This window comes from Ursus arctos, unplaced genomic scaffold, assembly GCF_023065955.2.
Source record: "Ursus arctos isolate Adak ecotype North America unplaced genomic scaffold, UrsArc2.0 scaffold_8, whole genome shotgun sequence".
Classification (NCBI taxonomy): Eukaryota; Metazoa; Chordata; class Mammalia; order Carnivora; family Ursidae; genus Ursus; species Ursus arctos.
This window is the reverse complement of record NW_026623100.1, coordinates 8651609-8664188: the sequence shown is the minus strand read 5'-3', so window position 1 is coordinate 8664188 and position 12580 is coordinate 8651609. Positions and strand designations below refer to the sequence as shown.

The 12580-nt window shown below is 39.2% G+C and overlaps 1 protein-coding gene across 6 annotated transcripts in view; it reads right to left on the bottom strand.

The window, feature by feature from the left end:
- Positions 1–243: 243 nt before the first annotated feature.
- Positions 244–12580, bottom strand: part of TBC1D8 (TBC1 domain family member 8) — a 104962-nt gene continuing 92625 nt past the window's right edge. For all 6 annotated transcript variants that reach the window (XM_044378752.3, XM_026488083.4, XM_044378759.3 and 3 more), the window contains 3 exons: positions 3467–3556; positions 2969–3066; positions 244–1322 (listed from right to left, as the gene is read on the bottom strand). In XM_044378752.3, the coding sequence (XP_044234687.3) occupies positions 861–1322; positions 2969–3066; positions 3467–3556 (650 nt within the window). In that variant the 3' untranslated portion in view covers positions 244–860. The remainder of the gene's footprint in view (positions 1323–2968; positions 3067–3466; positions 3557–12580) is intronic.

Genomic DNA, 12580 nt, shown 5'->3' with positions numbered 1-12580 from the left:
TATTATCTGTACAGCTTACCTTTTTGTAACGGTCCCCTGAAGTGTTTGTAATCTCAGTTTACATGGACCTGAAGCTCAGAGGGGGAAAAATCAGCTAAATTCAGCCTGAAAGCAAAGTGTCACAGGGATTAGATTTTATCAGTGCTTACACCCCCGACATAACTGAATGCTGCTATAAAGAGGTCCCTCTTTTCGAAGCCCCAGGGGCGATGGTAGGACACAAGTATAAATTATAAGCAAGAACCAAGTCAATACAAAAATTTATTAAAAAACTTGGAGGCCAACATTGAAAGCATGGTTTGTACACAAGATTTTTGGAAGGACAAAGTGAATACAACCAAATATATTAAAATGGTTTCAATTACCAGCATTGAAACAAAATTAGTGCAAAAAAAGCCAAATACAATTGCACAAGTAGTGGCTCTTGGATCTTGAAAGTGAACTTGATTTGTGACCGCTCCCATTATCCAAGTGAAAAATGAGAGCTTGGGCTTTTGTCTGGTTTAGTATGATACATTTGAGTCTTCTGTTCCATCTGAGAACGAAATCATACTAGCATCACAGCAGAAGTGCCCTGAAAAGTGAAATTGCAAGTCACAGCATCAAGGGAACTAATGTATGGATACCCTATAGCCCTGATAATCTCCAACTAAATTCTCTTAAAGAATAAATAGAAATGCTTGAGGGTTGCATCAGTTCCCCTGGCCACAGCTGTGGCTGTCAGGCTGCTTATCCAGATACCCAGCTTGTAAAATACACGCAGAATGAATTCGACTAAAATCTGGATTTTAGGGCTGACAACCCACCCAACTGTTCCGTGCTTTGGTATGGCAGACTCCTCTCCGCAAGCTGCTCTCTCGCTACAGGTTACTCAGTTTGAGTTCAGGCTGGGGTTGGCGGCTCATTTCCAGAGTTTTGAGACTGTACTGATTGATCTTGGCATTTTCAAGTTTGGATTTAATGTCCAGTGGCTTTTCAAAAAAGTTGACTAACGACTGTTCAGTCAGCAGTGAAGCTAAAATATGTTCAAGGGAGACCGTCCAGTCCCCTTCTGCCTCTTCGGGAAATGTCTGGGAGTCCTGGGCAACCTTGCTCGGGCTGGTGTCTGCAAAAACCGAGTCCTGCTCCGGAAAAAGAGCTGAAGCCCGCAGCTCCTCCCCGCCTTCCTGGGAGCAGCTTCCAGAGCTGCTACTCCGCTGCCCCACTTCCCCGATCTGCAGCAGCAGAGTGGTTACCGTGGCAATGGCTTGATACAGATCGTTTTCTTCTGGATCTTCATGGAACATACTATACAGAGTTTTACAGAACTGGATAAATTCTCTCTGGAATTAAAAGTATATAATCAGGATGGAAGTATAATGCATTTTTTTTACACTTCATACTAAGTTCTTAGAGAAAGCTACATCATACTCTGAAGCAGATTATAAGAAAAGGTAGTTGGCCCTTCTACTCTGAGAACATACTATTAACAGTGACTCCCGGGACCTCACCACACACTTAGAAGTGTGATGTTTGTCTATACAGCAAATATTCAGAAAGGTGTGCACCCAAGCACCTGAGTGGCTTAGTTGGTTAAGTGTCTGTCTTCTGCTCAGGTCATGATCCCAGAGTCCTGGGATCGAGTCCCACATCCGGCTCCCTGCTCAGCAGGGAGTCTGCTTCTCCCTCTGACCCTCTCCCCTCTCGTGCGCGCATGTGTGCGCACACTCTCTCTCTCAAAATCTTTTAAAGAAAAGGTGTGCACCCTAGAGGACATGCACACCCTTTAATCCAGCAAATCAATCTAGAAATGGATCCAAAAGCTATAGACTTGTTTATAATGATGTTTAATCTAGAATTTACAATAGGAACAAAGTTGGAAACCGCTTAAATACTAGGACTACATAAAATTATAGCTTGTTCATCTGTACTATGGGGTAACTAAAAGCTGTTAAACGAAATAGAACAGTGATGCCTGGTGCTTTTCCAAGTTGTACCCACACTGCTGCTCAAATGGGGAATCTGTATGTAATTTGATGAAAGACACTTCAGTGGGATTTAGCTACATATTTACGCTGGGAGTAGGGACATGGTTGAGAACTAATTTAGGAGATCTCCATGATTTTGAAGTAAATGAAAGCAAGGTGTTAAGACAGCCTATTTTTGTTCATAGCAAAAATTAATGTCACTTACATCAGAATGTTAGTACTGGTGGCTCTGGGGGATGATATTTGGCTTTTTTTAGTTGAGGTGTAATTGACAGCATTGAAATGTGACTATATCCAAGAGGTAGAATGAAAATTTGAAACTCCCAACACTTATGAAATATTCCAGGGAGTGTTCATGCCATATACTCCACGGTCAGAAAAGACCAAGAAATACTGCATGCTAAATTCCATCCGCTCTTGAAGGCTCACAGTACACATTAGCTCCCAAAAGAATGAAATCCTTTAATAAAGGAACATTTCCAACTTGAACCCTGTATTTCACAAACTTTTGGAGGATTTTTTTTCAAACAAAAACCTAGCACCATCATGGCACTTCAATGTAGCCTAGATACTGTTCAAAGGTTTTGAAGAGCCTTATCAGTACTATATATTATATAGCCAATAATTTTTAAGAAACTGAAGAGAGAACACTAATCTCTTCTAAGGGAAGAAGAACGCTTTGTCCACAGTGCCCTCCACCCCCAAATGCTGTCAGCTCCAGGCAATAAACCTTCATCGCAACCTAGGTGAATACAGGAGTAGGATATAAAAACTTGTAAGACAGGATGTGGCACGGCCTCCTGTTGTGAAGAGTTGAGAATATCTAGTGTATCTGCATGGATCACAATTGAAACGTTTCCCTTTTAATCACCACAACATTCCGCTCCTGGAAGTACGGGATCCTTTGATTATGGCTTTGGAGGTTGAGGGGCCCCAGCTTAACTGTCAAGCTTACCTCTGAGCACATTGGCAAAACAGTTAACTCTGCACTTAATCCATACCTGGCTCATTTTGGGCAACTCTTTCTCAGTTTTATCTTTTTCTTTGGCTAAATCCTTAATCATTTGCTTCAGCTGTTTCTGATAATCAGCTGCATCACCTGGAGACACAGAAAACACAATATATACTTTAGGCTAAAATTCAGTGAAAGCAAAAAGGAACATCTGTAGACACGGGTGGTGAGGGAGGACTTCCACCAAGCAAATTGCACACAAACTGAAAACACGAGATTACACTGGCGAGTTTGTTCTACAACGGACCGTGAATGGAGTGTGGTGGCCGGGTGACTTCTTGCTACAACAGAGTCCCTGAAACCATAGGCAAGAGGAATAAACGTGGTAGGGGCCCTGCAACTTGAACGGTTTCTGGCCTCTGAAAGCAGTGAGTGGGGCTGTGGATTCACAGGAGGAAGGGACTAGGTAAGTCCGCTTCCGAGAGCTGTGAAATTGCTAATGATTGCAATGTGGGCCCGCTGGAAGATACTGTAAAGAGGTACATACCATTTGACTTCCCAAAAACCAGGGGTCTTGACGTCGACAATAGGGGATTCTTTAATGGTGACTGGCTGTCTCGATCATTTTCAGTGAGTGCTTTAAAAAAAGTTACATTGAACAAATTATTCCATCTTAACCCAAACTGTCAGTAATTTAGCTTTTTACGTAAGAAAGAACTAAAGGCTAAGCCAGCTTCTGGGCTGCAGAGTCTGCAGGGACTGAATCCAGGTGTACACCAAGCACCGTCTGGATACAGAGTAAAGAAAACATCTTAGAAACCAGGTAATGCCTTTTTCCGGATTTATGTAGATACTGTTTTAATTAATGAAATACAAATTCATAGGACATTGCTGATACTGACCTAGAAGAATGTTTGCAGTAAAATCCTTTCCTAAAAGTTAAAATATATGTATATATACAAAGAAATTCTAGAAATAAATGTACAACTGAATTTCTGGGTGGTGGGGTAGTCATTTTCAATTTCATGACATTTTTTCTATAGTGAGCACATACTGCTATACTTAACTAAATTTTAAACAAAAATCGAAAAAGAATTACTGAATCCAAAGCACTTTATCATTACAAGTTTTCTTGAAATATACAAAAATATGGTCGGAACATTATGTTGCTAATAATATAAAATGGCACAGCCATTTTGAAAACCAGTCTGGCAGTTTGTTAAAAAGTTAAGCATAGAGTTATATTTGACCCAGAAATTCTACTGTTGGTATATACCAAAGGGAAATGAAAACATACCCACTCAGAAACTTGTACACAAATATTTATAGGAGCACTGTTCACAAGAGCCGAGAAGTAGCAACAAACCCAAGCGTCCGACTGAAGAGTGGATAGATGAGGGCATCCCTATCAAATGGACTATCAAATTCAGTTATAAAAGGAATAAAACACGGAGACATGCTACACCATGGATGACACTTGAAAACAGCAGCAAGACACAAAATGGCACATTACATTATTCCATTTATAAGAAATTTCCCAAAATAGGCAATTCTATAAAGACAGAAAGCAGGGCAAAATGGATTGGGAGCAGGAGCCAAAGAGTTACGGACCTTTTTAAGGTGATGAAAATTTCTAAAATTGGGATGATGGTTGTATAACTAAAGATACTAAAAATCATTGGATGGTGTATATTTTAAATGAGTGCACTGTATGGTATGTGAATTATAGATGAAAAAGCTCTTATAAAAAAGTATTACGGACACAGGATCCTCATATTTACTAGTAAGCCACTCAGAATAAATAAAAGGCAAAAATCAGTTGTAATCCAACAAGTATCCCCAAGATGGCACCAAAGCCTTGATAAGCTACTCCTTCCTGTTTGGAAGATAGGTTTCCTGCGGTTGGGGGGGGGTGGGAGTTGTTTGGACTTTTGGGTTTTGGGGTTCTTCTGTAACTCATATTAAGTCATTTTTAACCTTATACAAGAATTCTACACAGTGACACATGTGAGCATCCACTCCTATTGAATAGGAGGAAAATTATAAGCCCTGGATGGTCCTTGGAGCAGTCATGATGGAAACAGATTTTTTAAGTAATAGCTGCTAGATGTCAAGAGCATACTGGGTCCCTGTGCCTCAGAAAGGTGGTATGTATACACAAGTCACTAACAAAATGCTCTAACAGAAGATCCAATACAACCAGATGTCATGGGAGCACAGAGGATTGGTTAATTCAAGGGGAGAGCAAGTGTCCAGAAAGGAGACAGGTAAAGAATCAATAGTGACAAGGAGCCAGAAAGGCCAGCCAACCACAGAGCAGCACACTTTCCAACCTCCGCAGTCTGGCACATAGAAACCACCCCCACCCAGACTGGACACTAGGGGGCACTAGAAGAGGCTTGGAGCTCGCTGAAAAAGTTATCAGATATTTATGGTCAGAAATACAATGCAATCTTTAAATACACTTCCCACCTTTCTAAACGAGGTATCTGCACATTGATAACATTTTTACGTTCTACGTGTAACTAGTAATTCAAAACTATAAATGAATTAAGAGACATTTCTATTAAAGTTTTCATTGTGTCTCACTTCATATACTGCACAAATTAACGTCTCTTGAAAGATTTACATTTGCTGTCTCAAGCTTGTTTTAATGTGGTAGATAAGTTCATCACTTTAACAAATGCCAGCAGCAGGAAAGTCTCTTCTCTGTGGCTTCAAGGGCTTTGATTAGTCAGTGTGCACAGTTTTCATTCTCTGTATCGTTGTCATCACCACCACTATCTTCGCCACTTTCTAAATGGGATTCTTGGGGGGGGGGCAGATCTACTGTGTCTTATCTCTGGTAGAAGAGTATATACACTGCTTTCAACACAATTTGGCCTTCAGATGCGGGTGAGACACTACAGTGATTAAAATAATACCATTCATCATATTTTTTCTTGCAAAAGCAGAATAGTGCCTTCCTACCCTTCCACAGTGGTTGAAAACAGAACTCAAATGATAGCAGCCAGGCCTTGCATTTGGATTAATTAGGAATTCCAATATACCCAAGTTTTTGATAGGAAAACCGATTAAAGTATCTAATTTGGGTCTCAGAAAATCGCTCTGAGATGTAACAAGTACTGGATGCCGGAATCAAATCCGTATTCCCAGTGGCTTCTTAACAATTTTGGTAATACTGGGGATTTTCAGCACCTAGCTCTTCTAAAATGTTCAATGCGATATTACAGTTTCCCCGAAGTTTTTAGGAGGTTTGTAGTCTACACTTTCCATATTTTTCAAAATCATCTGCATTGTCAGTTCCAACGTAAAGGACAGACCTTTCGTCTAGCTTAAGTTGTCCAACACCAAAGTGAATGTGCCTGGTGTCATTTCTGATGTAGTTGGTATCCATACTGCCTAAACTGTTGAACAATGTAATCTTATTTTCGTGTGTCCTGTGAAGAGTTGATCTTTGTAAGTTTCCTTGACATTTATCCATTATCAGAATCATCATTTCCTCCAACCGATTTATCCATTCTCTGAGAGAAGTTCTTGATCTTGGCTGGATTCATGATTTAGTTCATCTGTTTCCACTTTACTTGGTGAACGTGCGTCATGTATGCCATTTGAGCCATTTCCATTAATAATTTGGCCTTTAAAGCAGTGTAGGCATCCTTCAGTTTCTTGGATTCTAGTAGATATTTTGACATATTGGCACATTCTCAAAAGCAGGAGATTATAGAGTTTATCTTCAGTATTGTTTCTTAGTATAACCATAAAAAAAGGCTAACCAAAAAGTGTGAAGAACCAATACGGTGAGTGTAACCTGAGTGCCACACTTAGGCAAACCATGGTCGTCACATGTTCTGTATCTTTGGTCCTCCTGATGTTAATTTCAAACACACAATCCCATTTTATAATACCGCTAAAGGTTTTCATCCACAGTGACTATTCTGTGAAATCTGTGATTGCATAAAACCATTCCTATCATCTGATCTGCCAGTAGTCTTGACAAAGCCGACAATCTCATGCAAAGATCTTATTTCCAATTGTACTGCATAGATTTAGAAAGTGGATCCGCTCTAAGTAAACAAACTTCAAAGGTACACTCTTTTATCATAAGTGATGAAATATTTTGTCAAGTAACAAAATGGATCAAAATGGTACTGAAATCTTAGACTACTCAGGACTTCTTAATATTAGTTTTCATATGATTATATATTGAAATGGTTCCATGCAATTCCTGATTAGGACTGTTAAATAATGACCTCTTCAAAACAAGCTGTCACCATTAGTGAGAACTATTTGGACAAGAGGTGGAAGCAAGTGTCATTACCAAGAATTTGAATGGCTCAAATGTTTTTTTTTTTTTTTTTTTTAACTTAAAAGGTGTGTAATCAAACAGCTTCTCCCTTACCGACAAATGTAATGTTGAATTTTTTTTTGGCTACTATGACTGGATTTTGAAATCTAATTTTTATTCGAGAGAAAATGAACAGTGGGGAGGGGCAGAGGGGCAGAGAGAGAGAGAGAGAGAGAGAGAGAAGCAGACGCTCTGCTGAGCAGGAACCCTGATGTGGGGCTCAATCCCAGGACAGTGGGATCATGACCTGAGCTGAAGGCAGAGGCTTAACCAACTGAGCCATGCAGGTGCCCACTAATTCATATTTTTTATATTTCACAGTAACAGTTTTTCCTCTTTCGTACACAGATACTGCTATATTTGTCTATAGTTACATTTCAGGACTCAAATTCTAACACTGGCTAAACATCACTGATGAAGCATTTATAACCTGCTTGGTTGGATTTTTGCTTAGAATCCAAACTTTGTTAGCACATGTTAATATATTTTCATATGTGCTCTCAGTTTTCAATTAAGTCCATTCAGGTTTTCAACATGAAATCCTTTTTAAAATAACTGTCTTTAATCAGATGGCAAATTGGAATTACCTGTAAGATTTTCTCTTTTAACTCCACTTCTTGACAAAACCCTTCCTTTAAACAGCAGTGCACTTTGGTGTCTATAAAGCCTCACAAAGAAACCTATTTCTTCACATAAAGAACAGAAGACTGGAACAGCTCAAATTGTATGAGATCCAACACCTGAAGATCATTTAACGTGGATCCGGACAGTCTGACCCCTTGTGGAGAGCTGCTCTGCAAACATACCAACACAGTCCCTAAATCCCAGCACTTCCGGGAGGAGCTGGTGAGTCAGCTCCAGGCTCCGTATGCTCTTTTACAGCAAGCCTCCAGTGTCTACTCGTGCTCATTTACCATTTCCAATATAGCGTTCTCGGTAGCTTGCTCTGGGGCTTCTTTCTAATGAAGCTAATGTTCTTCCCGGAAATGGTCTTCTGGACGTCCAATTAGTATAATTAACTGAGCGAAATGACCAATATCCGTAGATTTATCAATCTGCAGTGAAAATTCCTGATTTAATAATCCTCTGGAATACTGTTCATCCCTACTTCACCCGAGATAGCATCACATCATCTGGACTATTTCTTTTCTATTTTCTCTGCTAAACAAACACTGTTGCAGTTACTATGGCGCCAATAAGGAGAGCTCTTCCGGAACTTCAAGGGCCTGGGCTTAGCACTTCCTTGCTTCCTGAGTCGCATCAGATACCTTTGTGAAACAAGCTCACAAAAGCCCTTTGCCCTCCATAATACCCTGCAGAGTTCCAAGTGCTCTGCACAAGGTGGGTGTTGGAGGCTTTGTTTGGTCCCATGGGTTGCGATTTTTCTCCCCACTGATGTCCTTGTCCCGCCTTTACTCAAAAAGTTATTACGATGGAAAGTAAATATTTGTTAAATTTGAATTAAAACGAGCCAAATGTATTGTGGATCTTCATGGCCTTAAGCAAACTGATGCCTAAATAGAGGTTTTAGGTTGTCTGCATTATTAAGACTTTTCTTTAACTGCATCAAAAATTCAAATGTTAGGGGTGCCTGGGTGGCTCAGTCAGTTAAGTGTCTGCCTTCGGCTCGGGTCATGATCTAAAGAGTCCTGGGATTGAACCTTGCATTGGGCTTCCTGCTCAGCAGAAGAATTTGCTTCTCCCTCTCCTTCTGCCCCTGCTTATGTGTTCCCTCTGGCTCACCCACTCTCTCAAATAAATAAAATCTTAAAAAAAAAAAAAAAAATTCAAATGTTAAATACAGGTAAGCAAAATAATATATCAAATCTTAATTTCCACTTAATTGTTCAAATGTTAAATACAGGTAAGCAAAATATTATATCAAATCTTAATTTCCACTTAATTTAAAATTTAAAAATTTACATCTGGAGTCATAAAATAGAAATACAACAATTCCTTATGTTCAAAAAGCTTTTGAAAAATTGATTTTCTGAAGCAATGAAGGTCTACAAATGTCTCTTAATGAACTAATTAAAACATGTCTTTTAGAAACAAACTTATAATTTGGAAACAATTCAATATAAAATTAGATCAAGAATCAAATATCAATCTTAAATGGTAATATCAAAACCCAATAAGTTTAAAGATACACTACACTGCAATCAAGTGGGATTTACCCCCAGGATGCGAGGGTGGCTTAATATTCCCAAATCAGCGTGATATGTCACACCAGTAAGAGAAAGGATGGGGCACCTGGGTGGCTTAGTCGGTTAAGCATCTGCCTTCAGCTCAGGTCATGATCCCAGGGTCCTGGGATGGAGCCCCGCATTGTCATTCACAATAAAAACTCAAAAAGGAGGTCTAGAGGGAACAGAGTTCAACATTTAATAAAGGCCTTATATGAAAAACCCACAGCTAACATCATAACCACTGGGGAAAAAGGACTTTTTCCTAAGGTCAAGAACAAGACAAGGATGTCCTCTCTCACCACTTTTATTCAACATACTACTGGAAGTCCTAGCCACAGCAATCCGAAAACAAACAAACAAAAAGTCGTGCAAATCCATAAGGAAAATTTTAAACTCTATTTGCAGGTGACATTACACTATAGAGAGAAAACTCTAAAGACTCTGCCAAAAAACTACTAGACTACTAGAACTAATAAATGAATTCAGTCAAGTCGTAGGATATAAAAATCAGTGTACAAAAATCTATCGAATTCCTATACACTAATAATGAAGCAGCAGAAAGTGAAATTAAGAAAATGATCCCATTTACAATTGTACCAAAATAAGATACCTGGGAATAAACAACCAAGGAGGTGAAAGACCTGTACTCTGGAAACTATAAAACACTGATGAAAGAAGGTCAGGATGACACAAAGAAATGGAAAGACATTTTATGCTCATGGTTGGAAGAACAAATATTGTTAAAATGTCCATACTACCCAAAGCAATGTACAGATTTCAGGCAATCCCTATCAAAATACCAGCAGCATTTTTTTATGGAACCAGAACAAATGATCCTAAAGTGCATATGAAACCACAAAAGACGCTGAATAGCCAAAGCAATCTTAAAAAACAAAACTGGAGGCATCACAATTCCAGATTTCAGCTTATACTACAAGACTGCAGTAATCAAAACAGTATGGTACTGGCAGAAAAACAGACACATAGATCAATGGAACAGAATAGAAAACCCAAAAATAAACCCAGTTATAGGATAATCCTCAACAAAGGAGGAAAGAATATCCAATGCGAAAAACACAGTCTCTTCAACAAATAGTGTTGAGAAAACTGGACTGCTTTCTTTCACCATACACCAAAAAAAAAAAAACAAAAAACAAAAAACAAAAAACAAAAAAAAAAACCCTTCAAATGAATTAAGGACCTAAATGTGAGACCTGAAACCATAAAAATCCTTGAACAGAGCACAGGCAGTAATTTCTCTAACATCAGCCATAGCAACATTTTTCTAGATATGTCTCCTCAGGCAATGGAAACAAAAGTAGAAATAAACTATTGGGGCCACATCAAAGGAAACAATCAGCAAAACTAAAAGGCAATCAGTGGAATGGGAGAAGGTATTTGCAAATGACATATCTGATAAAGGGTTACTATCCAAAATATATAAAGAACTTATACAGTTCAACACCCAAAAAACAAATAATCCAATTTAAAAAATGGGCAGAAGACATGAATACACATTTCTCCAAAGATACCCTGATGGCCGACACGTCAAAAGATGCTCAACGTCACTTATCATCAGGGAAATGTAAATCAAAATTACAGTGAGTTATCACTTCACACCTGTCACAATGGCTAAAATCAACAACACAAGAAACAGCAAGTGCTGGCGAAGATGTGGAGAAATGGGAACCCTCGTGCACTACTGGTGGGAATGCAAACTGGTGCAGCCACTGTGGAAAACAGTACAGAGTTTCCTCAAAAGAATTAAAAATAGATCTACCCTATGATCCAGTAATTGCACTACTGGGCATTTACCCCACAAATACAAAAACACTAATTCAAAGGGTATATGCATCCCTATGTTTAGTGCAGCATTATTTACAATAGCCAAACTGTGGAAGCAGCCCAAGTGTCCATCGACTGACGAATGAATAAAGAAGATGGGGTGTATACATACAACGGAATATTACTCAGCCATAAGCATGAGATCTTGCCGTTTGCAACAACACGGATGGAGCTAGAGAGTATAATGCTGAGCAAAATAAGTCAGAGAAAGACAAATACCATGATTTCACTCATGTAAAATTTAAGAAACAAAACAAATGAGCAAAGGAAAAAAGAGAAACCAAGAAACAGACTCTTAACTATAGAAAACAAACTGGTGGTTACCAGGGGGAAGGTGGGGAGATGGGTGAACGAGGGGATGGGGATGACGAGTACACTTGTCATGACGAGCACTGAGTAGTGTACAGAATTGCTGAATCACTCTGTCGTACACCTGAAACTAACACTGTATGAAGATGTGTAAAAAATGAGAACTCCATCTTTACTATCTTTGTAATTTTTCTGTAAATCTAAAATTATCCCAAAATAAAATGCTTAAAAATCAAAATGAAATAATTGAATGAAATAAAATCAATCATGTCCTATTTAGCAATACTAGACACAGATGATTGTGAAGAGTGACAGTGATGTTAGTAGAGGAATAATTATGCATGTCTTCTATGTTAATAGGAAAACATTTGTGAAAAATAAAAGCAAATTAAGGAACAAAACTCACTAACTTATACTGGCATAAAAGGCAAAGAACTTCACTGATGCTAAGCCATTTGCAGTCAAGTAATAATGAGTCCGCGGAAAGTGGAGGACGGTGGCTGCTACAGAATGCTCCCTGGGCATCCTGCAGACTACCTGCCGGTTCAGTATGGCTCAGTTCAGGAAGTGGACCAAGAAAGCCCCGAATGATGTCCATGTGCATTTCCAACTTTTCTCGAAGTGCTGGTTGTAAAAGCCACCAGGATCTCATGGCCCTGAAAACTTCCTGGTCTCCCTCGTTGGGAAGTTCTGTCAGGGGCCCCATCCAACACCAGAACCACAGCACTGGGGACCAGAGGCCATCTTGGCAATACTAACCCACCTCCATAACTTGCACAGATCCAAGGAATACCTTAAGGTTAAGGCCAAGTATAACCTCCTAGATTTCAAAACCAATTTCCTTGTTCCTGGTTACCATTGCTTAAACTTGAGGAAAGCATGGTCTTACATGCTGGTAGAATGAAATGGTCCTTTAAAAGAAGAGGCTTAAATAACCATTTGTTAAGGCAACCGGGGTCTGCTTCCCCAC